Source organism: Colius striatus, chromosome 1 (assembly GCF_028858725.1).
Source record: "Colius striatus isolate bColStr4 chromosome 1, bColStr4.1.hap1, whole genome shotgun sequence".
Classification (NCBI taxonomy): domain Eukaryota; kingdom Metazoa; phylum Chordata; class Aves; order Coliiformes; family Coliidae; genus Colius; species Colius striatus.
The window spans coordinates 118,190,911-118,217,780 of NC_084759.1; the positions used below are offsets into that span (position 1 = coordinate 118,190,911).

Here is a 26,870-nt window from a genome sequence, read left to right on the forward strand (position 1 = left end):
CTCTGCCATCCTGTTTCCAGCCTCTCTGGATAATAGCTTATTTATGCATACTGTATTGATGGCTCATTGCTATATTAATTAACATACCTCCTGTCATTGATCCATCAAGAGAGGCAGCCTGTTTCTATCTGAGGCCAATGATTGTCAAATCATAAACTATGAATATGAAATAATTCTTCTCATTTTTTACTGTTTTTTTTCTAAGAGTATTAACTTTTTTCCTGAAGTATATGAAGAATAACTGTATAAAATGAAATAACTGTTATGGTTGAAAGCTATTTTACAGTTAATATTGTGTTTGTATAGTAAGCCATTTATAACAAAAGTAATTCTAGTTGTTTGCAGCTGTACAGAATGAATAAGAAAGCATATTTCAATGTAAATGTGAGAAACATGATTTTCATGGGTTTATGATGTCCTATTTTCGGAAATGAAACTTGAATGCAAAAAAAAAAAAGCTCAAACGGTTAAAGAATTAGTTGCAATAAAACACTTTCATTTTTCTTCCCCATTACATACAGCTTTGCAATATCTACCTGCCTGAGTTAATTTTTCAATCATAGCTATCAAGTTTAGCAGGTATTTCCAAGAAGAGTTGAAAGTACTGTTTTAGATTGCTTTGCATTTACATGAGCAGTAGCTTTTTAGATGAACTTTTCCAGAGAACTTTGTCTTACATTGTCAGAACACAGAAATGAGCCTCACACCTCTAATGACAGAGCATCAAACCAAAAATGAATGTCTTAAAAAAACATATTTGACTTTCCTGCCTGAAATATATCCATTAAGAGAAATGAGATCTAGAAATTACTCATTTGCAGATTTCATAAAGTGCACTTAATTCTTGTGTTTAACTCTTGCCCTGCTTAATGATTTTTTTTCCCTCTCTAAATTTTGCCAGTGCTCTCATACTTGACTTATTTGCCAAAGTCCTAGATTGCACAAAGATACAAGGTAGATAACTGTTTATCCAAGCTTTTTCTTCTGCTGTAAAGTTAGTCATAGAAACATGGAATGGTAAGGAGTTGGAAGGGACCTTTAGAGATCATCTAAGTCCTGCCTAACATGTAGAAATCTTTCTGTTGTCGTTATGTTGGAGGTCTCAGAGAGGTTCTGTTGGATCAGCCAGGCAGGTTTCTTTTAATAAGGGAGAAGTGTATATTTCCTTTGCAGCAACAGTAATGTTAACTTCTGTCAAAAAATGGGTATTTGCATCAACTTGCAATAAAAAAGTGTGTAAAGTAACACAAAAGTATAACCATACAGTTCTGTGGAGCTGTAGTATCCATGGCAATAGTTAAATTTAGCGTGTACATGGGATTTGTTAAAGTGACTGTAAACGATTTGTCAGGTGGAAGACAGCCCTGGTTAGCTATTCTAGAGTTACACATTTCAAATAGATAATGTGAATCCTTCTTAAGAATTTCCACTGTATAGCTGTTGGAAAGCGTACTGTTTTTCTCCTTGAATGACAAGAGGGAAATTTATGAAGAGATTTTTGGAGAGCAGCATTAGTTTGGCACACAGTCTTTAATGAATACATTGGGCAGAGAGCTCTAAGCTATGATTTAGAGCTGAGGTTCACAAACATTTGAACTTAATTGCTGCTGAGGATGTTAGGTTCCTCCTTCCAGGTTTGAGGAAATAGTTCACAAAATCTCCCAGGAAGAGAGATGTGATCGTTTCTCTTGTTTACAACAAGCTAATTAAAGCAATATTTGGTTAGTTTCAGCTGCTTTTTGAATGTAGCAGCTGGGCTATGGTACTTATAAGACAGCTTGTGAATGAAAACAACTATCTTGGCGCTGAATCAAATCCCATAAATTCATATAAGAAAAAAATTATCATGTGGAATCTTCCCACCAAAAGCTGTAGAAATAAGACCTTAGTCTTGCTAAGTCCAACCTCAGAGTGATGCTGCTGAGACACATACAGTCCTTTGGATTTGATTTGTGTTTTGCAAAGTGGAGTCTTAATTTTGAGTGTTGTAGCTCCCAAATGCTTACAGTTATCAAGACTATATCATTGAAAAGATTTTTTTGCTTGGTGTTCCTTCAGGCTTTGCTTTTAGTTTTCCATTGGGACAAGTAGGTTATAAAATCACAATTTAAAGTAATTGCTAAAAGTTTCTGGTAATTTTGTGTACCAGTTTGTAATGAAGGCAGGAATTGTCACCAGAATGTAGAATAGTACTGAGTCTTCCTCAAATTCTATGAATATTTGAATGTGTGATTTTGGTTAAGAGCCCATCCCTACCTCACTTAAAAGTGGACAACTTGTTTGGAGTTGTCTTTTTAATGCAACTCCCACTGAATGCCTAGGCTGGGTTTGGTACTTGCATAACTTTGAATTCTGGAAAGGGGGGGAAAAAAAGGGAAAGAAAAAGTGCACTTTGAATTGGGTGTTATGCTCTCTTTTGTAAGTTTCCTCCTTCTGCTCAGCACAGGCCGTTTAGTTTCCATGATTTGTAATGTGAGTTAAAAGCCTTTACTTTAAAAACTTTACATGAAAAATAAGATTACAGAAAAATTGAAATGAACACCTGAAAGGAAGCACCTCAAAGATGTTTTTGTTTTATCTACTGGAGATGGCTGTGTTAGACTTTGCTTTTTCTTCAGACAAAGAAAGTTTGGCAGCTGACATTAATACGCTGATGCAATAAGTCTTGTTTTCTAAAACTGCTATGGGACCTCCCATTTTTCTAAAACTTAGCTCTGGTACCTCCCATTTTCTTCTAGAAACCTTTCAGTTCTATGATTTTTATAGCTCCTCTATTTTTTTTCATTTCTCTGTCCACTACTTTCAGCTGCAGAAGTGCTGTAGTTAATGAGAGTTTGGATGCTCTCTGTAGGCAGCAGTTCTCTCAAAATCATTCTGTCAAAACTGCCTTTCCCCATTTAGCTCCAGTCACCTGAGAGAGGTAAGCTGGGAGCTGTACCATGTGCTGACAAAACCTTGTGGTACAGAGGGCATTCTGCCTCAGAGGATGACCAGGTCTGTAAGGCTGAGGAAGAACTGTCTAGGCCCTGCGACCTCACACATCTGTCTGCCTTTCTGACATTCAGAAGGGCAAGTGAGGACCTTTTTGTGACTAAGTTTCTGAAGAATCTGATGTTGAGTGAACCTGTCGCTTTACCCAGTTTTTGGCAGAGTCAAAAAAAGTCAGGAAAATGCTAAAACTCAAACTTGGGGGGGATGCTCTGGCCACCTTAGAACTGTAGCTTCTCCCTCTTTCTGTGCTACTCCTGTGATGGCAAAACCTATTAAGAGTGCCCTGTTGCATGTATCTATACATGGCAAATGCACCCCTGTCATGGGTTGTAGAAAGAAATGTGACTGATCAGACAAGTCCGCATTGACCACTGTGCTGCTATGAAAGCTTGCCTGATCACTTCAGGATATTGCTGAGTCTTTAATGCTTAGAAGTCTAACCCAAATGGTGTTGGAAGCATGGCTGTGCATGTAGTTCCTGACACTGATTTCTATAGGAGTAGGGCTGTGCAACATACCCAATGACCAAAGATGGCAATAGTAAGGGAGAAAAAAACCATTTCAGAAATTATGTCAGAAACAGAGCTAGTTTAGAGGCAGATTGAACTATTCCCAAATAGTTTTAGAAACATGTAGTCTAGATTTTTTTTTTTCATGGGATAAGGTATGAGAAGAAGTAGAAAGAAAATTGTAATTTAGAGTAATAGTTTAATTAAAAACATTATTATAGAGAGCTAGTTACAACTAATTTAAAATATTTGTAAATGAGAATTTTCCTTTTTTCTGATGGAAAATAATGCTTTTCAGTTTTCTGTATTTCAAACAATACTAACTATGGTTGGTGTTTCCACTTAGCTCTCATTAATTTAACTGTCAGGTGGGCAGGACCTAAGAGAACAGGGACCCTGGTTAAAAGAATAAATGGCAATGCAGCAAGCCTTGCAAGTCCAGAACTTTACGTTGTATTGTATTAGAACAAATCCTGCCAAAGCCATAAATTCTTATTTTCCTTGATAAAGTCAGCTAATTACAATGTTAATGCACTTTTTAGGCAAGGTATTTCAAAAAGATTTTTTTTTCAATTATTGTTATTAGTAAAGAATCTGCCCCCTGTTGCTTTCCTAAATTTTCCTTTTCTAGGAAAGTCCCATAGTGTGATTCTTTGCTTCTCTTCATGAGCACAATGAAACCTCTTTCCAATAAATATAGTTCTTTTTTTTTCCTTGTCCTTAGAACAAAACACTAACAGGAGCATTGCAATATTTGTTGGACAGTTTGTATCCTGCCTTACAATAGTGTCCATGTACTGGGACTGTGGGGTTTTTTGTTTTATTAATACAAACAGCACCTGCTGATGCCCTTGGTTTATAAAAGTTTAAAAATATAAAGGAATCTTTATTGTTTAAAGCTTTAATACTACTGGTTTGAATTGCTTCACTGTAAAGGCCGCTGTGTTTTTGAGAAGGCAAATGACCAAAGTCCTTTGATTGAACAGTGGAAAAACAAGGCATGGATATTTAGGTGGCCTAGGAAGACTTTCTGCAACTGGCCATGTATTGCTTGGTTAGCTATTAGTAAACAGACATGGGGCAGTGGAAAGCTAAGTTGCTCTTCAGTATGGATATCCATGGTGGTAGCTTCCATGGTGATGGTAGTCATCTTGGTAACCTTCCTGGTATCCCTGGTGATAGCTATGGTAACCATACCCACCATACTCATCATCTGGGCACTGCATGCCGAGGGATTGCTGAATTGTCATTTCCTGTCTCCGAAGCTGCATGGAATCAATCAGATCATACACAATTGCCATAGACCACATTGGAGAAGGGTACCAGGATTTGACATTTCCATCTTTCCCAACTAGAAGCATGGAGAAATATTCTGGGCTAATTTGGAAATAATTTCTAATGTCTTTCACCAAATTAGCTGGGATATCTTCTCGGTCAACCGTAGAGCTTCCTAGAAAGTGATCACATGAAAACAGCATTAATATTTTGTTTTGACAGTGATGACAGTTTGTAGGTAACCAAGTTAGCAACATGAGATAGGATACAGCCCAATAGATGGCAATATAAGCTGCTTGTTACTTACAAGTTCAGGATTTTCTGGTTCTGAAATAAGACTGATGCACTATGAACTAAAGATGTATTCTTAACAGGTGAACCTATTTTTAGTCTCTGAGCCAAAACTGTTAGAGCATGGCACACCTTTTGGTCACCCAACACACATGTGCGTCTTTGGCTTCTATGCAGTTTGTGTCACTAGTTCACATAATGCAGAAGGCCTATGTGAAAAACAGTCATGATAAAAGAAATTACAAGATTTGAAGTGTGATAGTGTGGAGAATTGCAGGATGTATTTGCTGGGTCATTAATGGCAATTTTAGAGCTTCACTCTTGAACTGTTATGATTTGAGAAATGGAATGTATCATGCCCACTTTAAAATATATATTCTAGTGCAATTCTGATGAACTCCAGGCTTCCAAGTGTGAAGTCTATGTGGGGTAAATGAGCAGAAACTGTAAGACAACTAGGATCTACTGGGACTGTTCTTGTTCAATGTACTTGTAAAAGGTGCTCATAAGATAAGAGCATGAAGGTGGAAAAGCCTACTTAAGGTGTGGAGATACTCAGAGTAGTAAGGGCAGGAGATGATTATGCAGCTTTGTGGAAGACCCTTGTAAGACTGTGACTGTTTAATAAAGTGGTGGAAGAAGTACAGATTGAAGTAAGATGATGCACATGGTGAAAATTGTGCTAACTCTACATAAAAAATGGAGAAGTCTCACTGTTACCATTTCTCAATGAGCTCTTAGGGCTATGAAACGGTTTCATGAAAGGCTGGTTCAGTGCTCAGTAATGGTCAAAAGCCAAAATGTTATAAACCATGAGGAAAATAATACAAATCAAACAGTATTATGATGCTATTATTGGCAAACCTATTGTTTGTGTGCATCTTGAACACCACAGGAAATCTGGTTTTCACACCTTTATATAGTGGAGCAGGGAAAAAAAGTCAGAAAGGCAACAAGGTTTTGCATAAGCTGTATGAGAAATTGCCACATAAATAAAGACTATAGTCTATAAAGTAAATGGATTGGGGACAGCTCTACAGGGTTGTGAATGTCATGGCAGGGATGGATAGGGATTAAGTGGTTACCTTTTTTTTCCCCCACAGAAGAAATAAGGGATATCAAAGCTATAGGCACTATGTTCGGGACAAAAAGGTACCTTGTAGATCTGTAGAGCTTGTAACAGGAGAACATATGCTAAAAGTTAAGGTGAATTCAAAGGGAGATGAGACAAGTACATTGAAAAGACATCTGCTGATCTTAACAAATAGCAACTATAGCCAAGGTCACAAAGTCCTTAAGCAAAAAGTAAGAGTAGTCTGCAAGAGTGTTGATGGAGGAAATATGACATCGGCTTCCTCTGTTTTTATTCTTTCTTAGTTTAGACTTGACACTTAGTGGACTTAAGGTTTATTTGCAGTAGGACTAGGTTGCTTTCATGCAGGGAGCAGTTTGAATGGTAGTGGAATAAATAAGCTCCTTCCTGTCTTTCCTCCTCCACTGATGGAGGCAGTTGTTTGAATTAGGTAGCAGAGGAACCTGTAGCATTTGAAATGTATTCTGACAGTGAGATCTCTTAGGAATAGCTACCTGAAGTACCCTGCTGGGATGTGAGTGGAATACTTTAAGAGAGACTGTAAGAAAGATGGTGAAAGATTTAGTTTTACCAGAGCATATAGATACAGGACAAAGGGTAAATGTTTTAAACTGAAAGAGAGTAGATTTAGATGAGATGTAAGGAAGAGATTTTTCAGAATGAAGGTGGTGCGACATGGGAACTGGTTGCACTGAGAAAATGTGAATGTCCCATCACTGAAAGTATTGGACAAAACTTTGAACATCGTCAAGTGAAAGGTGTCACTGCGCATGGCAAGGGAGTTGAACTTTAAAAGGTCCTTTCCAGCCCAAGCCACTCTATGAAGATGAGAGACCCATATAAGGGAACTGCTGAGTCTGTGTTGTATTAGCCCTGAAGCCTCTTCAGCATCCCTTTGTCCTTGACAACAAGGTAGGCAGAGGAATGTGCTTGGGACTGTGTGTTTAGGTGGGAGATAAAGATATGAGACAACTTCCTGATGATATTTGGGGTTTTCTGTTCTGAAGAAGCTACATAATATTTAGCACAGGAACACTAAGAAAACTTTTTGTTTCTTTTTGTGTTGTCCTGTTTCTTAAAAGAAATAAAACAAAAAAGTCATACTCATCCCCCTAAAGAAATTAAAGCAAAGAAACACTCAGCACAATGTAATGTCTTTCATGGGTAGTACTGAAGAAACCAGAAACATTCACTTACCATTAATTGGATACAACTCTAAGACACCTCCTATATCTTCTCCAACTCCTAGCAATTTGAGGATAGTTATGTGTCGCAGACCTGTGGAGGAAATTAAGGGTTTGGATCAGACCAGATCTTTCTGCTCATTCTCGGGCAGATTTCAGTTTAGTCAGTGACCTTTATGCACGCTAAATGAGGGGCTAGTTTCAGCCAGCTCTCTAGGAGGAACTGATTTCTGTGGAGTCTCTGCCAGTCTCACCACCTGACCCAAAAATGGAGATAAGCTAGTGTGTCAAGTAAATATGGTATCAGTTGCATAAAAGCTGTTGCTAGAGTCCCAAGGATGACAGCACTAAGCATCTACTGAAGCAGGTTCATCTCAGGTCACACAGGAACACGTCCAGGTAGGTTTGAAAACCTCCAGAGAAGGAGGCTTCACACTTTCCCTGGGCAGCCTGTGCCAGGGCTCCCTCACCCTCACAGGAGAGAAGTTTCTCCTTGTGTTTAAGTGGAACTTCCTGTGTGTCAGCTTGTGTCAGTTACCTCTGGTCCTGGGCACTACAGAAGAAAGACTGGCCTCATCCTCTTGATACTCACCATTTAAGGAACTTATAAGTGTTGATAAGGTTCTCCCTCAGTCTTCTCTTCTGCAGGCTAAACAGCTCAGAGTCCTGCAGTCTTTCCTTATAAGAAAGATGTTCCAGTCCCCTAATCATCTTGGTAGCCTTCTGCTGGCCTCTCTCTAGAAGTTCCCTATCTCTCTTGTTCTGAGGAGCCCAGAACTGGACACAGGACTCCAAATGAAGCCTCACCAGAGCAGAGTAGAGAAGGAGGAGAACCTGCCTTGACCCACTGGCCACACTCTTCTTAACGCACCTCAGGATGCCATTGGCCTTCTTGGCATATCATTGGCTCATGTTTAGTTTTCTGTCCCCTAGAACTGTTTGGAGCTGCTTGAAAAAATGATGGCCATGTATCTCCCTGATACCTGGCCCAGTTCTGAGCTTGGTATTAGAAGATCTGACCTTCCCATTGTAGTGTACTTATGTCATTAATTTGTGTATTAAGAAAAAGAAAATACTATTGATCTCCTGAGTACAAGCTTGGAGATAAGCTTTAGAATGCTAGCCTTTCCTGACTCACACAATTGATTCCAGGGAAATGCTTTGTTTAGCTCTTAGCTGTCAGGCTGTGCTGTACTACTTGCTTAACAGTCTTTTCCATTTGGATTTGGGGTAACTACAGCAAAGTTTTCTGTCGTCAGACTCCTCAGACTGCCTAGGTTCAAACTTGACCAAAGGAATCCATCTCATCACCAGGAAGGATGTGGTTTGGGGAAGCAAAAGTATAATTTCTTTTGACTCACCAAAATTGCAGGCTTGTCCACTGAGAGCAGCAAGCTGCTGGGAATAAGCCCAGTCCTCATCGCTGGGCGCAGAGATCACCACCAGCCGCCTTCTCCATCGGAACCTGGAAAGAGAATGTGACCAGGCACAGTCATGATATGTGACTCAAGTGCTCTCAGCATTTTTATTCTTTGTAGGCTCATATATACCTCTCACAACTTTTAAGTACAGCTGGGTGGGAGATCTTCCCAATTCTATCCATCAATGGGAGAGGTTAAAGCCTGTTTTGAATTTTACAACTCCAAAACTCTCTAAGAAACATCTGCAGCTTCACCACTTCACCTAACAAAATGCTACAAAGCTTACAATCTTTGCTTTAAGCCCCCTTCAGTAGTTACAGCATTGCTGAGAAGTGTATATTCAACAGAAAAAAAAATCTTGTAGAATTCCTCACTAGATGTTTAGCTTTTACGTCATTCACCACTGTTGGAACTGCAGTTATTTTGCAGTCCAAGAGCTGTCTGAGAATTCGGGTGTATCTTCATTTCAGACATAACTCATACTTCTGTGTAAACACTCACTGACCTCTTTTTCTTCTATACCACGCTTGCTCAAAATGCCTTTAACGTGGCTTTAAGCCTGAGCTTGTTTGTAAGTGGGTGGTTATGTGAGTCTGTGGCTATATAAGGCATGCATGAAGCACTAAGATAAATCTTGGTTATTTCTATAACATGAGATTCTCTATCTAACCAAATTTTTGCACAAGGAGCACCTTCCATTATCCTTCCAAAGAAAGACAATGTCATAAGGACACTTAAAACCTTTACAAATTCTAACTACAGGGGTTTTTAATACTCTGCAAACAACCACTTTTTTGAGTAAAGGTACTTCTCCACTAAACCTAAATAAATCATATTTATAGGAATTTGCAAAGCTGCAGGGATATTTTTATAGCAGGAAATGATCTTTTAAATGGATGCAGATGTTACTCTTATAATAATAGCCTGCCTTTCTGTGGTACCATGTGAGGATCTCTAAATAAAGGCTAATGCAATGGGTCAATTCTGTTCCACTTGGGAGAAGCAGCAAACATGGTGGGACTTGCTCAAAGTCACAGAAGCTGCTGAAAGAGCAGGGGATGCTGATGTCTTTTTGTTTTTGATTGACTGGTACTGCACGTGGTCTTATAATTAAAAAGTAAATACTTGAAAAGCAAAGCTCCCCAATTTTATATTGCCCAGGAGGAACAGCAAAGACACGTGGGTATGTGTATACAGTTATGTGAATAGGAATGAGTAGTATTGAAAATTATGTATGTGATTTGAAGGAAAGGAGTACATTTGATTTTTTTTTTCTGAAAAAATGGGAAGAAACTTTGTGATATTTTGTATAGCAAAAGCACCTGGCTACCTATAAGCAGTGACCAAGACTGCAAACATTGGATCATATTTTGTGAAGGATATAAATCAGGATCAAATCTATGAGCTGTTTCAAGATACTCTTAATTCCTTTCTGGCTTTTCTGTGCATCCTTTGGAGATATATAGAGCTGAAAAGTGTTGAAAGCTATACAAACTGTTTATACCCCTGCCCCTGGCAATCCATACACTTGGTGTGCTTGTCTGGTGCCACATCTTACTGAGAAATTAATTCAGCCAGTCCTTCTCAGCTGTTACAGTTGTTAGTTCACCAAGGCTAATGTACCAATTTACACTTGGTTTCTGACATCAGAAGCCACAGACCAATTTTCCTTTTCTGTCAAATCTGCCTGACCCTTCGCTGTGTGCATCCTTTCTTCCTCTTCTGCCTGTTTTTCATCCCATTCTTGTGATCCCATAGGGCAGCACAGCCAGTGTTACAGGGGGACTCCCATCCCCCTGCCTTATCCCCCCTTAAGTATCTCCTCCTGATACATATGGCTTTTAAGTGCTACCCAAGCCAGCTCTGGCTCTCATGGTCTCCCTTCAAGCCAGCCAGGCTTGTTAGGAACAATATTTGCATTATTATAACTGACATCCCCAATGAGCAATATCAGGGAGATGATGCCAGGACTCGTTCAGCTGGGAAGATAATCTTTGACAAAGCTGGAATGAATCTTGCTGGGAATCTGACCAGTTAAAGTGGCTAGTGATGTCCACCCAAATATTTAAAGCCTGATGCTTGTTTCACAGACAACAAATGCATTCTGTGCAGCAGCAGTTCTGTTTATAAATGCAACATTCTGCATTTTTCCTGCTTGTTTTTCTAATTTGTGTTTATTACTAGGGCTGTTTCCAAGCAAAGAAGGTTTTGGGGCCTGTCACTTTTCAGCATACAAGCTCTTTCTTGTCTTGGTCAGCTGTTTCCAAACTGTGGTTCTTCCTGGTGGTCTTGAGGATGAATCACTGAGACCTAAACAGGAGGTGGTGAGGTGGGTGGGGTGGATCTTGTTAAAGGTTCTCTTTCTGTTGAAGTGGCCATTGAATTTAAAAATATTTGTGAACCAACAACCTATTCATTTACCTGTTGCTCTTTTCCTCATCAAGTCATAATCTGTCATGCCTCAGTTATTTTTATAGCCACCTGGCATTAACTGTGTATTCCCATGGATTCTAATAGGTGAGGAGGGTGCAGTAGTAACAGTTAAAGCCTAAAGTGACAGACTAGCCCTCACTTCATGCAAATTATCCTGTAACAGAGAGGGCTATAGCTGCACAGCTCTTCTGTGAAACTGAATTCCCACAGTCCAGACATGTTTATTGCCTGGAATTTAGGTCTTGCAGGTAGAGCAGTAACACGACATATAGAGACTGCATAAACAAAACTGTCTTTCTGCAGCAGGCCTCTCAAACATTTTGTAAGAGATATCTGCAAGACCTTTAATAACAGTCATGACTAATACTGGCAAAGACCAACTGTTATCTCAAGCAGGATAAGAAGGAAATTACAGAGAATTAATTACTGATTCAAACTACATGAGAGGGATTAAATTGGGATTAACATGATTGTGATGGTTGATGATTGAAACACATAAACACTATGCTTCATAGGTTCAAAACACTGAGCTAACATCTGTGAATTAATCTTTATTTGCTCTTCTAATGTAAATCAGTGTTTTATCTCCATGCCATGATGCAGGAAGTGAGGTACAGAAAGTTAATGTCCAAAGAATGTGCAGTCAGTCAGTAAACACAGCAGGCATCCTAACTTCCAGTACCCTGTACAAGACTGCATTCAGCTATGGCTGCATCTCTGTATTTGTTTAACACTGTAAATACTGAGAAATGTGTATTTTAAAAAATCACATAAATAGTTGGATTAGTATTTTTCCAATAAGACAATAAATATTGGTACTAGCAGCAGATAGGTACAGAAAGTATTACAGAAGTTAATACCTGGATAAGAAGCTCTCAAGGGATTGTTTCTTATCTTCTTTGCAGACAATGCCCTCTTTTTTCTGTCTTTCCATGTCTTTAATTCGTGACTGGAAGGTGTCAATCAAATCAAACACGGACTTCATTGCTATGGGTACTTCATAGTATTGCTGTTAAGAAAAAAAACAGATGTATAAAAGGATGCACATGTGAGCATTCTTTCTGCATGTTTCACAGCACTATAGTATATATAGACATACAAGTATTCCAGTTTACACACAGTTTGGATTAGAAACTCTGGGAAATTGCAGTCAGACTGCAATTTAGAACTGGCATATTTTCAGTATTTGTCCAAAGGGATAAGGCCAGGCCATTGCAGGCAACAAATTCTTATTGTTTTCTTTTGTATGGCTTTTCAACTAGTGCACTATCCATACACAATGTGCTGTCATCCTGTTGAGTGGCCAGACTGTGGCTTAGAATGTCGGGTACTACATTAAAACTCCTGCCAGTGGGAGACCTGTTCCTATGGTGTCAGCTCACCATCCTAGCAGAAACCTACAATTCTTGAAATCATCTAACTGAACAAAATGAAGATAGCTACTTAATTCCTGAAAATTTCTCTTACTGCCCTTATACTTGTCCTCCAGCAATGACTAAATCCTGCATCAGTCTCTTTGTGCATCACATGAAAGCCTGTAGTGTAATTTCCTTTTTTCCCCCTTTTTCTCATATTTTTCCAGTGCCTTTTCCTTCAAATAGTCAAATGCCTCACCTTGACCTTCATGTCAGTGTCTGTCAGCACCATGAAGAAGTCATTGTAGGTCATTCCATACTCTTTCCTCAACTCACTGATGAGCTGCTGGTCCACAAGGTCTTCATCCTCTATCACTTTCATGGGCCTTTCATTATCTTAATTTGAGACAAAGAAGAAATAAGAATAACCATGGAATAACACAACACCATCTTTCATTTCATATTGAAAGAAAGGGGGAAATTAATTTTTCAGGAACCCTCTTCCTGCTACATAGACATTAAAAAGAAATAAAATCAGTATGGCACTATGGCTTTTAACTGTCCAGTTTTCAATCCAAATATTTTTTGAAAATCAGTCTATCCTGGCAGATGCACTTCAGTATTGAACATTTCTCCTTGCTTTTGAAAAATCTTGGTTGCCTGTTCTTTCCTGGAAAGATCTTCTAGATTTTTCCAGTATGCTTGTACATGTATATGCATGTACTAATCATTTCATCAGAGCTGGAAATGAAGAGACTTCTGGGATAGAAAATAGAAACTGTTCAACAATTTAGTGCATGAGTTGGAAAGTGGCATATGCAAATGAAACAGCATAGAGAATTTCCAGCAGTAAAACATAACTAGAACAGCTTGAGGTTGGCCAGGACACTAGAATTAAGCTTGCTAGTACTAAAAATGCACATGGGAGGTTCAGTGACTACACAAAACCAGGAACTGTTTACTATGTCTTGAATACTGCAGTCCTAGCTCTTCATCTCTATATATACCCTACTGTGGCACTCCTACAAGCCCCTGTGGAGGTACTGAGGTTCCTTACTTCCCCTGGAACCAGGATGTATTAGTCCTGAAAACCTCTGTGTGATCAGCTCAGCCTCAGCTGCAGCATCCAGCACAGTGCTGTACAATTGTGACAATGCTGGAACAGGCCTCCCTGTGCAACTGTGAACCTAGAAAGCTAAAGACAGGCTAAATCATACATGAAGACCATATCACCTCGGTACCAAAGAGCTTTTTGCAAATCTTACTTGTTTATGTCTTATGACACCACTGTGAATATAAATATTAATATATTCTCACTTAGAAATCCTAGCCACAGCCTAAATGCCATGCTTGAAGACAGAGACTTAACAGCCAATCAAGAGTGTGCTGGTTTTGGCTGGAGTAATTTTCTTCATAGTAGCTTTGTGCCGGAGACAGTGTTGATAGTGCAGGGGTATTTTGATTACTGCTGAGCAGTGCTTACACAGAGTCAAGGATTTTTGTGCTCCTCATATCATCCCACCATTGAGGAGGCTGGAGGTGCACAAAAAATTGGAAGGAGACAGCTGGGAGAGCTGTCACCAGCTGACCAAAGGGATATCCCGCACCATATGATACCGTGTTCAGCATCTAAAGCTGGGGGAAGAGAAAGGAAAGGGAGGATGCTGAGAGTGATGGTGTTTGTCTTCCCAAGTAACCAGTACGGGTGATAGACCCCTGCTTTCCTGGCGATGGCTCAACACAGGGCTGCTGATGGGAAGTAGTGAATGAATTCCCTGTTTTGCTTTGCTGTGCACCTGGCTTTTGCTTTACTTATTAAACTGTCTTTATCTCAACCTACAAGTTTTCTCACTCTTCTGATTCTCACCCATATCCCATCAAGAAGGGAATGAACAAGAGTCTATGTGGCGCTTAGTTGCTGGCTGGGGTTAAACCACAACAAAGAGCTAGAATCCAGAGATACAACTTTGCAGTCACCTGCTCCACCATTATGCACCAGTAAAAAGGGATGAGATTAATTGATCCAATTTGAGCACACAGTAAAAGATTTGATTCATTGTACAAGAAGTTATTTTAAATGATTTTCTAAACATCCATAGCTCCATGCATCCATAGGAGCATACTGATCTGATTCAATTTTTTCAGTAGGTCCAATCTGTGTAACAGACTGAACAAAACTTCTGAATTAAGGTTTTGGGAAAATGTCTGCATCAGAACCTGACCTTTAAGTTTGACCTTGGCCATGCTTCTTACATAAGGAAAACCAAACCATGTAAGGCACGTAGCAGTACTTCAAAAGTGAGATTTACATGTTACTTATAGCAAGCATGACTGATAAAATATATCTCAAAAATTAATACTTAAGCCTGCAAACAATACCCTACAAAAGCAAAGACTATCTCATTGACCTACATGGTGGTGGTAGAATAACGCAAAAGATGTCAGTGTGAAATGTGACAGAAAACAGCTGTGTGATGCAGTACCTTGGATTGCCTGATCCATGGCACTGTTCTGCTTTAGAGTCTAGATTTTAACATGAAGATAAACGCTTTAGAGTTTCATTGTTAGGAGATTTTCTTTCAAAACTTATAATGTAAAGAAGGAAATGAAATTACAAGAGTGATACAAAAAAATGTTTCAGGGGAAAAAAAATAATGCCACAAAGGCTGTCCTGCCTTTCAAACTTGGAAATTATTTCTAGGGAGGAAAAAAAGAAAAAGAAGTTAAACCAATAGCCTCTTTCCAATCCACTATTTGTCCCTGACTTCCACCTCATAAAGGATGTCTGGGATCAGGATGTAGAACAATGGCAGTTGAGTTTGTCTGTTGCTACCTGCAAAGTCCTTGCTCTCTTTGCCCTTTCTAGAAAGGTCACTGAAAGAGTATAGAATCTTTTCTCCATGTATTTTTAGCTGCTCTACAGGATGAGATAGTCTTTAGAAATAATTAGAAATGAGGTTGCAAACAAGTTCAGCAGTTTGTTGTTGTAGTAGTACAGTGGCCTAATAGATTAGATATTGGCTTTGTAAGATAGGTAGCTTAGGGTTGGTGTTTAGTTGACTAAAGCCCTATTCCCATGAGTTGGGGGAGAGACCCGATGGAAAACTCAGGATGAAGAGAAGACCTCTGCAGTGACACTCAGCTTTTCTGTCACTGCTGTGGGAAATGATCTTTAGTTTCAGTATTAGCTGATCTTAGCTAAACAGTGTTAATGAGCTGTCTTTCTTTCACTACTTCTATATGTGCTTGAAATTTCAAGTGAAAAGCCTTTTCTGCAGATTTTTCTGTTGTCATTTGTGTTTCAATCCCAAAATGCACCACTAAAAGTAGACCTCATCATGCTGGGTGCTAGGGCTTCTCAGCCTACATACTGTGAACAAAATACTTCTTAGGAGATTTTACTGCTTCTGGTGCTGCCAGAGAGTGAGACAGGAAGAGGTCATTCAAGCAGCAAGAGTAGAAGAGAAAGGGAGGTAGCATAGAAAGATGTTTGTATTATTGAGACTTTTTTAAGAAGCTCAGGATTTGTTGTTTTGGGAAAAAAAATATAAGGTGAACTTCATGTAAGGTTTGACTTATACCCTTCTAAGTCTCCTCCTTTTCTTTGACAAGTTAATTTCTCCTGTGAGAGTTCAGCTGTTATATACACTTGTGTGGTTTGGGGAAAGTTTGGATGTAGGTGAAGTTTGGAACAGACTGAAAGAGTATGGTCTATGTCAGAGTGAATGTCTGTTTATTAGCCAGACTGGAGCTAAATATAATCCTAACCAGTCCACTGACAGGCAGATGAGTCTAGGTACACAAAAAGTAACCTTGAGTAACCTTGGCCTGGTGTGGAAAATCCTGTACCACTCCAGATTTGTCAGAGAGGTGCACGAATGGACAGTCTGGCAGAATTTATGACAGTGTCATTCAGGGACATAAGGCTTCCAGTCCCCTACTAGATCCTCTCCCTCTGAGAGCAGTAGAGGCATGGCTGGAAGACAGACATAAATCTGTGATTTTCTGGCCTGTTATATGTCAGACCTGAAATGCCTTGAAGCTAATGTGGCCCTGAGCTTTTTGTTCCATCACACATCTCTTCCCAAGGTCTGGTATAACCAGATGAACTTCCAGAAGAAAGATGTGGTAGACTTATTTAGAAGAAAAACTAGCAGCCTTTATATTATTTCTTTGCCTTCATCCAGCAAAGCGTTCAGGCAGTGTTAATCTTTAGACACAGACAGCACTGAGATTGTTCACATGGTTAAGAGACACCTAAGCTTAAGTGCATTGCTGGACTGGTACCTGAAGTCTTTGTCCAAACCCTGCTGTTATGAGAGGAAAGGTTCTCACTAACTTTGATGAGTGCTTTCGCATGACCTGACCACTGACACCAGTTGTTTCCAAGCTGCCTAAGGATGACAAGCGTCACTTATCTGTAAGTGAACTCCATATGAAAAGAAAGTGGTACAGCTGAATGAGCTACTTTGCAAGTTCTGCATACTCTGCTTTATAGTGCCGGCAAAACCTCTGGCTTCAGTAAGATGAACCTCTTTACAGTAGCCAGCAAAAAGCATCACACGGATAGGTGTTTTGCTTTGTGGGTAAAAAGAGGCAATAGGGGGTTGGAGTAGATGATCTCTAAAGGTCGCTTCCAACCCTACCATTCTATGATTCTATGGTTCTGTGGTAAGACTTCAGATGGTAAACACTTTAGTATCAGGTATGCTGGCTCAAATTTGTAAGGTTATCTGTACCTAGAGGTTATGGTTGAAATCTACTAATTACTGTCTGTTTACCAGTACGGAGGGGAAAATGTGCCTGGACCTCCCTTTACTGTTGAGGACAATACTTACTTTGTGAAAGTATCAAAATCAGCTCTTAAGCCTGAGAAAGCTGATGCTAGGAAGGAAAGGAACTTGCAGCAAGGAGTCTAACTAGCACACCTCTCTCTGCCCTGGGTTTAGCCAGTGTATGCTCTTGAAAAATGAAGCTTTTTTCCATGACCTTGTGAGGAGTACAAAGACATGAGAAAATGTTGTATAACAGAGTGGGGAGATAATAACATTGAACTTCAAAATAGGATTAACTTGAGCCAGGTTTAGAATATAATTTCAAACAGTTAACTTCAGCAATTCCTGCCTCCAATAATCTTTTCTCCTGCATGACACCAGCCAGTTTCCTTAAGCACTGTTTAAATCATGCTTGCCAGTATCTAGCCATCCATGGCTGATATCTCACAAAAAACGAGGGCAGGGAGGCATTGCATTAGGGCAACCACTCACTTAGACAATGAAGTTGATGTTCATGATATTGGTAGAGCTGAGACTAATTTCCTTTTCCTGTCCATAGCCTCATCACATTTTCTTGCCTTTTCACTATTTCACTGTTCTACAGGTTATAAGAATTTGCACAAAGCAAGCTGAAGGTTCTCAAGTTGCAGCAATGGAAACCTCAACATGGAAAATACCAGAGACAAATAAATACAAAAGGGGGATAGTCGTAAGGGATTCAAAAGTGCACTGGACCACAAAACATGATCTTGCTTAGATCTTAACTCAAACTGGGGAGGTTTCTCCTTTTGTTGTCTGAATTGTGCCCAAGAAATGGAAAGAAATGATGTAAAAAATGAACCTAGCTGGAAGTGGTCAATTTTCATGCTGCTGTTGTTCATGGTGCCAAAAATTGTAATGACGGAAATCTTCCTTGTTGCCATCTTGCAGAAGCTTTCCAGATACTCATCACGCTGCTGTACATACATGGTGTTGTCCGCCTTGGGAGTTGTGATCAGCTGGTGGTGGCAGAGACAAAAAAGCTTGTTTAGTATAAGGAATGAAGCAGATAGGTATTTTACTGAAGGAAAACTAGTCACTGTATGCAAACTGGGCTTTCTTTTCCATAGAACTGTTGACAACTCTGTAGCCTTATTTTATTCATTTTGTGTTTCGAGTGTGCCTTTAGGCCCAGGCTTGACCCAAAGGTGTTCAACCAGCCACAGGCAAACCTCAGAAAGTATAGCCATTTGGTGGTACCAGCTCCACCACTGCCTCTCCAAAGTGCTGCTAGAAGAAATGGCAGTGAAAAGAGAAGACATTTTTTCCTGTGAAAAAAAGAGATTTTCTAAAACCTCTTATCCCTTCCTGTCAGTTCTGCCTGGTCTCCCTCAGAGCCTTCAGTGGTGCCTTGAATCTAGGATTCTCTCTTCTCACACAGAGTAGGAGCACTGGGGACACGGTAGCCACCCCAGCCTCATCACATGGTCCAGACAGGGCTCCCGGTGGCTATTTTGACTGACAAGGAGTGAGTAAAACTTGGGCTACACAAATACTTGTCTTACTGAAGGCCATATAAGACAACCTGGGAGACTTGCTAAGGCCACTGTGACCTCATCTGAAAATTGCCAATTAAGCTTTTCTTTGTTTTAAGCCACTTTCACATCTTATGGGACTTCAGTTTGCTGAGAAGGCACAGCTTTGGTGGAAGAGCAGGAAGAATAATTACAACAACAAAAGTTTTTAAATCTCTACAGTTTATAGTACTGATTTCAAAGCCTCCTAATGATTGCAAAGATTTATCTTTTCAAAAGGTTAAAACATACAACTTAGATCCTTCCTCGGTGACTGAAATCCAAATATTCCAGGGAAGGTGTGTGTAACAACATGCAGTAGTCTCATGCAGCAGCTCCCACCAGAAAGTGGAGTGCCACAGCTCTAGCAATGCAATCATTCTAACTAGCAGTAGTGAACTGCAATCAAGCACCTGCCACCAATTCCCCAAACACAAAGGGACTTGGAATCTGGGTCCAAATCGTATGGTTTATGACCGTAAGTAATCACCAGAATCCTTCAGTTTCAAAGTTAATGCTTTAGCCTGTAACAAATGTAATCACCTTATAGTTGCATTCTTAAATGTAGGGCCTGGAGGATAGTTTGTATAATATACTCCTTATAAATTCAGTTGATCAATGTACTGAAATGTAAGAGGCATTTCTGGGCTTATTAGATCTGATTCTCATTTATGCAAAGGCCCTCTGGCATGGCTACAGCACTGGGACATGAAGGTGAACGAGAGTCAGACATAAAGAGGATTTGATTTCTGGGCCATAACATGTAACATGTTGCTTTTAAATTGCACATAAATACTTTAAATGAAAAAAAAAAGATCTTGAATAGGATTTGAGGACTGAGATCAAAACCAGACCATTGTTTTTTATTCTCCTCCTGGTTTTGGAGGCTATAAGCAGGAATGCACAGTCAAGTCTGATCTACTTCATCAAGCCTGGTACAACAAAGCTGGGAACATTTAAATGGCAAAGCAAACTCAAAGCTTTGTGACAGGACTGTTTTAACCCAGGCAGTATATACACTGTATCAATCTGTATTTGCATGTGTATATGTATGTGTTCATGTGGGTAGATGTGCTTGTGGATGTAAATGGAGCGTTATATGTAAACTGTCAGTTGGCATTTCATCACCACAAAGAGATACACAAAAAAAACAACCTCACTAAGCCAATGTTAGTAGAACTGCAATAAAAGCCCCACTACAGTGAGGTGAGGCTGCAGGACTCAAAACTCATGTATTTTTTAAATTTCTGTAGCTGAGTCCTGTATTTGTCATTAATTGAGTTTAACCCAGAATAGTGTTTAAAATTCTGAATGTTTGCAATTCACACTGAAATCTACAATCTGAAATTTTTAATGATGTGTAGGACTTAAATCCTCATATCCCTGTCTAAAGACTTTTGGTAGAGGACTGGAGCAATGTCCTTGGGACTCAGCTTACTAAAGCTTCTGATAAATAAAGGTATAGCAAAGCAATGGAGAATAACTCAGAGAGAGCAGTGTGGGCTCATTCTCTAGAGAGGGAATTTGAAGGCTCATGAATGACAGAGTTCATCTATCTGGAAGAACTGGCCCTAAGGGAACTGAACAGTGTGATAGGAAGGGCTGCAAATGGGCATGTGTATGCATTCAAAGAAGCTTGATAAGTTCTTTGTTTTCCACATGTGCCATATATGTCAAAGATAGAAGAGCTCTGCTGCTGCTTTTACATATGACTAAATCAAACCTATTCCGCAAGAAACTTCAGAGCAAGCAGGCTGAAAATGGTATTAGATAATGGAAAAGTGCAGCGTGGCATAATAATTTGTCTTCAGTGAGTTTTGGCCCAACAACCTGAGATTGTGCAACTCTTTTCTTGGAGATCCAGCTGAGATGTGGCCTAGTATCAGAATGTTTAAATTTCCAACCATCCTTTAAGTTGCCAAGACTGTGTTGGGATAATGAATTATCAGCCTGACATCTGTGAGGTCTGCTTTTGGCTCTTTTTTAAAACTTGTTTTTGTTTGTCTTGATGCTACACATATTGTTGGAAGCCACAAAGTTGAGCTGTATGGCCAAATTTCAAACATCCTAAACACCTGTGCAGTTTCTCTCATTCAGCTTTTTATTTGGCTAAGTATTAGTTAACAAGTAACTAATAGGCATTATTTGCAAAATTTAGTCAAATTAAATTTTTTCAAATATATGGCTTTTCTCTACCTTCAACATATTGGGGAATGCAAGTCTGCTAGCTAGAAGAATGGGAAGGGGAAGAAGAAACTTGCCTTCTGCTCAGGCCTGTGAATCATCAGCAGAATGATTAACTAAATTCCAATGGTTGAAATCTTAGCTTGGCATCTTAGCTATTTGTATTGGAGTTGGCCTGGATGCACAAGGAGCTCCTGGACAAACTCAAATACAAAAAGGAAGCCTACAAGGATGGGCAGCCTGGGAGGAATACAGAGAAATTGTATGAACAATCAGGAATCAGGTTAGTAAAGCTAAAGCCCTGATAGAATTAAATCTGGCCAGCAACATCAAGAGCAACAAGAAAAGCTGCTATAGGTTAGTTGGTGACAAAAGGAAGACTAGGGAAAAAGTGGATCTTCTCTGGAAGGAAATAGGAGACCTGGAGAAGGCTGAGGTACTCAATGACTTCTTGTCTTTGTCTTCACCAGCAAGTGCTTCATTCACATCACCCAAGTCGCAGAAGGTAAAGGCAGGGACTGGGAGAACGAAGAATAACACACTGTAGGAGAAGATCAAGTTCAAGACCATCTAAGGAAAATGAAGGTGCACAAGTCCATGGGACCTAATGAGATACATCCGTGGGTCTTGAGTGAACTGGCAAATGAAGTGACTAAGCCACTGTCCATCATATTTAAGAAGTCATGGCAGGATGGTGAAGTTGCCACTGACTGGAAAAGGGGAAACCTAACTCCCATTTTTTAAAAGGAACAAAGGAAGACCTGGGGAACTACAGGCCAATCAGTCTCACCTTTGTGCCTGACAAGATCACAGAGCAGACCCCCCCTGGAAACTATGCTAAGGCACATGGGAAATAAGGGAGTAATTGGTGATAGCCAACAGTTTCACTAAGAGCAAATTGTGCCTGACAAATTTGGTGGCCTTTTATGACAGGGTTACAGCATTGGTGGGTAAGGGAAGAGTGATAGACATCATCTACTTGAACTTGTGCAAACTATTTGACACTGTTCCACATGACATTCTTGTCTCTAAATTGAAGAGACATGGATTTGACATATGGACCACTCGGTGAATAAGGAATTGGCTGGATGGCTGTACTCAACAAGTTGAGAATAGTGACAAGTAGCATTCCTCAGGAGTCAGTGTTGGGACTGGTACTAACATGGACAGTGCGATTGAGTGCACCTTAAGCACCTTTGCTGATGACATCAAGCTGTGTGGTGCAGTAAACATGCTAGAGGTGCCATTGGGAAAGATATTCTCAGACTTGAGAGGTGGCCCTGTGTGAACCTCAAGAGTTCAACAAGGCCAAGGCCAAGTCCAAGGTCCTGCACAAAGAGCGGGGCAATCCCAAGCACAAATAGAGGCTGAGCTGTGAGTGGACTGAGGACAGCCCTGCAGAGAGGACTTGGGGAACTAGTGGATGAAAAATTGAATATGAGTCAGTAACATGTGCATTTGCAGACCAGAAAGCCAACCTTATCCTGGGATGCATCAAAAGAAGCATGGCCAGCAGCCTGAGGGAGGGGTTTCTCCCCCTCTTCTCCAAGTTCATGAGATCCCACCTGGAATGCTGCATCCAGCTCTGTGGGCACCAAGATAAGGAGGACATGGGCCTGTTGCAACAAGTTCAGAGGAGGACCACGGAGATGATCAGAGGGCTGGAGCACCTCTCCTATGAAGACAGGCTGAGAGAATTAGGGTTGTTCTGCCTGGAGAAGAAAAAGCTCTGAGGAGACCTTAGAGCCACCTTTCAGTACCTAAAGGGGCCTACAAGAAAGCCACAGAGGGACTTTTTACAAAGGCATGTAATGATAGGGCAAGGGGTAACAGCTCCAAACTGACAGAGGGTAGATTTAGATGAGATATTAGGAAGTTCTTCACTGTGAGTATGGTGAGGCATGAACAGGTTGCCCAGAAAGGATATGGATGCTGCATCCCTGGAATGATTCTATGTTTCTATGAATATGGAGCATGAAAGTCAAAGCTATGTTTGTGACACTGACTACTGGACTGTGAAAATAACTGTGAAATAGGCCAGCTTGCAGTGGAATAATTGCAAGAAACCAACTCTCACAATAATATTTTCAAAGAATTGTTTTTCAAAGTGTACTTTTCATGGTATGTGCCATCTGTTGGAAAAAATATTGTACTACAGCTAAAACTGTTTCCCGTCCCAGGTGAAGGGTTTTTTTAGATATGTAGTTGGAAAAACATACAACACTATTAAACCCTGAGACACCTAACTCTAGACCATGCTGAGTTTCCCAGGCTTGAAAACTTACCGTAGTGTTGCAGTTGAATAAAAACAGCAGGAGAAAAAACCAAAACAAAATAAAGTTTGCATAGTATCTCTGAAGATGTCTAGGAGATTTGAATGCTAAATTCCTATTAGAAAGGATAGCAAATGCAACAATCCTGCCTCAAGGCATCTGAGCATGCACCTTTGTCAGACATGCACTAGTACTTGCCAAGCCACCTGGCTTGCTTCCAGTTTTAGGACACCAGCACCAACATATAACAGGTGTGCCAACTGGCAAAACATGCTGAGTACCTAAACGTGGTAACATTGGCAAGTACCCCAGAACAATGAATAGATGTAATCCACACTGGAACCTCATTTTATTGATCGTAACTATACAGATTTTGACACCTACATATTCAATGGAAACAAAATAATCTGATGGCTAAATGGTGGCTCATCAAAGTGATTGTGAAGAGGTTTTAGACTAACTCTGGCTGACTGCATTTAAGATTTCCAATGTGAGTCTGCAAAACCTTCCCTGTTAGAAATGACTGAGTGCAGAAATTTTAACTCTTAAACAAAACCACCAAAAAAGAATAATACGAAACCACCATAAACTTTCTATTCTGTATATTCCTACTATGAGGGAGATGTGGCTTCATTTAGGTGTTAAGATTCAGATAAAAGAGTTACTTACAATGAGCCGCCTTTTGCCTTCAAAATATTCAAGGAGGTCAGTCACTGATTTCCTGGGAGGCTGTAGGAAAGGCTTCTTGTTGGGCTTAGGGAAATCCTCATTCTCAGTCCTGCTCCCCTTCTTATTCTTCTTGCCACGGTCTTTGTCCTGCTTGCTCTTTTTCTCAGCTTTGTCCTTCTTGGACTGCTTCTCACTCTTCTGCAGCTTGTCAGATCTGTCCTTCTTCTTCTTCTTCTCAGGTTTATCCGTTCGCTCATGCTTCTTTGACTCTTTTCCCTTCTTTGTGGGAATATTCACCGCTGCAAACTCTTCCTCTAAATGAGAACTAGCAGGCTTACTCGAGTCATACTTATCTTCATATTCATTGCTCAGTATCTTTTCTTGGGTCTTTTTCTTTGGTGGTTTAGTCTTTGTTGGTTTGTGTTGCCCTGGTGTGACATTCAGGTCCCTGTGGTTATAGTCTTTTCTGTCTGTTCGGTTATCTTTAAATCTACCCACATTTGCCTTTGTATGGTGCACCGAGGGAGCTGTTGGGACTTCTGTGAAACTGTCATAGCGGGCAGCTTTGTTTGGTTTCCGTGTGGCCGCTGGCTGTTTCTCTGAGTGGCCACGCTGCCGATCCCTGCGGTTTGCCTTCCACACAGGAGAGTAGAAATCCTCAGAGGCTGTGATTCGTGGCGTGGTAGCATCAGGGGCGACAGGCAGCCTGTGGTACTCTGTAGTGGAATGTGACTTTGTGGTCCAGGACCTCTGCGTGGTGGGGAGGGGTGTGGTGGTTGTTGTAGACCGGCTTGCTGTTGTCACTGTGTGGGTGGTGGCACGTGTAGTAGTGGTGGGAGGGAGGGTAGAGGTCCTTACTGTAGGCAGAGGAGTGGCCACTGTAGTTGTCATTGGTTTCCTCACTGTTTTGGTCCTTGTTGGCTTCCTAGCTTCCTCCTTCCTTGCTGATACCTGGACATGTCCGCCTACAGGGGTAGGTTGAGTGCCTCCCCCACTATTGCCTTCTTCAACCACTTGACCCTCCACCCCAGCTGCTTTGCAATTCTGGATGAAGCCTTTCTGCCTCATCTTCTCAATTTTTCTGATGGGGCTCTGATCAATGACTTCATACATGGCCTCTAGCCTGACAGGATAAGGGTACCTTTCCTCCACTTGCAGAGTTTTCTTCAACAGCACCATGCCAAATTTCCCCTTCTCCAGTTTAAGAAAGCTCATGAGCTTAGGGATAAGGGCAGGATCTAGTGGCTGCTCCAGGATTTTTCCTTCATTGGTTATCCTTCTGACTTTTCCTCCTTCTTCTCCTTCTTCGTGGAACAACACAATCTGCTGGATGTGCCTCTCGGCCAGTTCACAGTAAACATCATTTTTCAGCAGGCTCATCATGAGCCGGTAGTATCCCTCAGAGGCATGGGGGGCAGAAATGACCCACACCCGATTTTTCCCAGCAAAGCTGGCCAGGACATTGGGGGAACTTGACCCTGAAGGGAAACGTACCACTCGTGACTGTGAGGCAGAGGATATCCCTTCATCCTTAATCATCTCAGACTTGGAATATTTGGCTGCAGCTGTGAGTCTCTGTATCCGTCTTGTTCTGGTCCCCATGCCCCTGGCCTGGGAAGGAGCTTCCCCTTGCAGGAGACTGGCAGATGCCTTTGGAGGTGCTGAAGAATCCCTCTTGGTGACAGGGTGTTGGAGATTTGGGCTGGAATTCCTCTGGAATACTCCCGACCTTCTCAGGAGGCTGCTTGGAGCACTGTAAGCCAGGGGCATTTTCCTAACTCCATGGTTTCCTCTCTCTGCTAGCCTCCCTGTCTGCTCTGAGCCACACACTAGCCACGTTGCCCACAGCAGGGCTAAGCTGAGAGCTGGCCGCCAGTTCATTGTGCAATCTGCTTCAGGGGAGGAGGAGAAAGCGAAAAAGTTATGTGTTAACAGTACGATGATATCTTGCGCAAGTGATTAAAAAAGCACAGGCTGGCTAGGTTTTGTGATTTAAAAGTGCTCTGTCCTGCCCTGGTGGCTTTGTGTGGTTTACAGTTATTTTTGGAAAAGCATGAAATGGATCATTTTATGCAAAAATGAGATCATCTGTCTGTAACATGACTCTGTCTATCCAAAAGCACACTGTGATCTGCATCCTTCTCTCGGTCCCTCTCTCTCTCACGCTCTTACATACACACATGCAAACATGCACAGAGAAAGGGTCCAGTACTCAGAGCAGAAAGCCAAGAATTTGACTTGAGACTTACACTCTCAGGGAAGTTCCCCCTCCAGAGATGAGGCTTCTCGTCTTTTTCCTTTAAAAGGAGACCGATGCCATACAGCTTTGCTGCTGCCCACTGCTTAATCTTTATGCTGCCCAACAGGTCCCAGAGACTGTCTGTCTCCCCGTGTATCTTTTAACTTTCTTTCTTCTTCACCTTCTTGACAAGCAGGATGAGGTTAGCAAAAATTTCCTTTGGGATTTCTGCTTCTCCATTTACCTGCAGGTCTGGCTTTTTGTTGAACCAGTTACCCACACAGGCAGGGATTTCATTTAAGAAAAGGAAACTCCTGCCCACTCTGAGTCTTTTTCTTTTAAACTTCCCAAGCTTTCTTCCCACTCCTTGCTTCCTCGGTCCCGTTTAGCTCCTTTGTTTCCAGAGAGGAAAGCACCAGCATTAATATATTTTCCAGGCTGAAGAAAAACACAGGAATGTGATGCTGGAAAAAAAAAAAAAAAAGGACGCTTCCCTTTCCCCTTTCTCTGCAGTTCAACAAAAGCAAATTGTAAGACCCATCTTTTCTTCTCTTCCCCTTCTTGGCTGGCCACAATCCCAGAAATGTCAGGGTAACCCCAGCCCTGCTCTGAACCGGCCTCAGAC

The 26,870-nt window shown here is 40.8% G+C and overlaps 1 protein-coding gene across 1 annotated transcript; it reads right to left on the reverse strand.

Annotated features, from left to right (window-relative positions):
- Window positions 1-475: 475 nt before the first annotated feature.
- CCDC80 (coiled-coil domain containing 80) lies at window positions 476-26,870 on the reverse strand. Its single transcript, XM_062004851.1, has 8 exons — window positions 26,256-26,870; window positions 24,007-25,895; window positions 18,169-18,325; window positions 12,812-12,948; window positions 12,058-12,206; window positions 8,705-8,808; window positions 7,357-7,437; window positions 476-4,950 (listed from the first exon to the last, which is right to left on the reverse strand). The coding sequence occupies exons 2-8, from the start codon at window positions 25,885-25,887 to the stop codon at window positions 4,604-4,606; spliced, it is 2,856 nt and encodes a 951-aa protein (XP_061860835.1). The 5' UTR covers window positions 25,888-25,895; window positions 26,256-26,870; the 3' UTR covers window positions 476-4,603.

Bases quoted from the DNA above. Each gene is read 5' to 3' on its own strand.
- CCDC80 (XM_062004851.1), bottom strand. From the start codon at position 25,887: ATGAACTGGCGGCCAGCTCTCAGCTTAGCCCTGCTGTGGGCAACGTGG. The intron at 12,207-12,811 runs GTGAGGCATTTG...TTTTCTTAACAG, and splicing joins ACACTGACATGAAGGTCAAG to CAATACTATGAAGTACCCAT. The intron at 4,951-7,356 runs GTAAGTGAATGT...ATCACTTTCTAG, and splicing joins AGAGTTGTATCCAATTAATG to GAAGCTCTACGGTTGACCGA.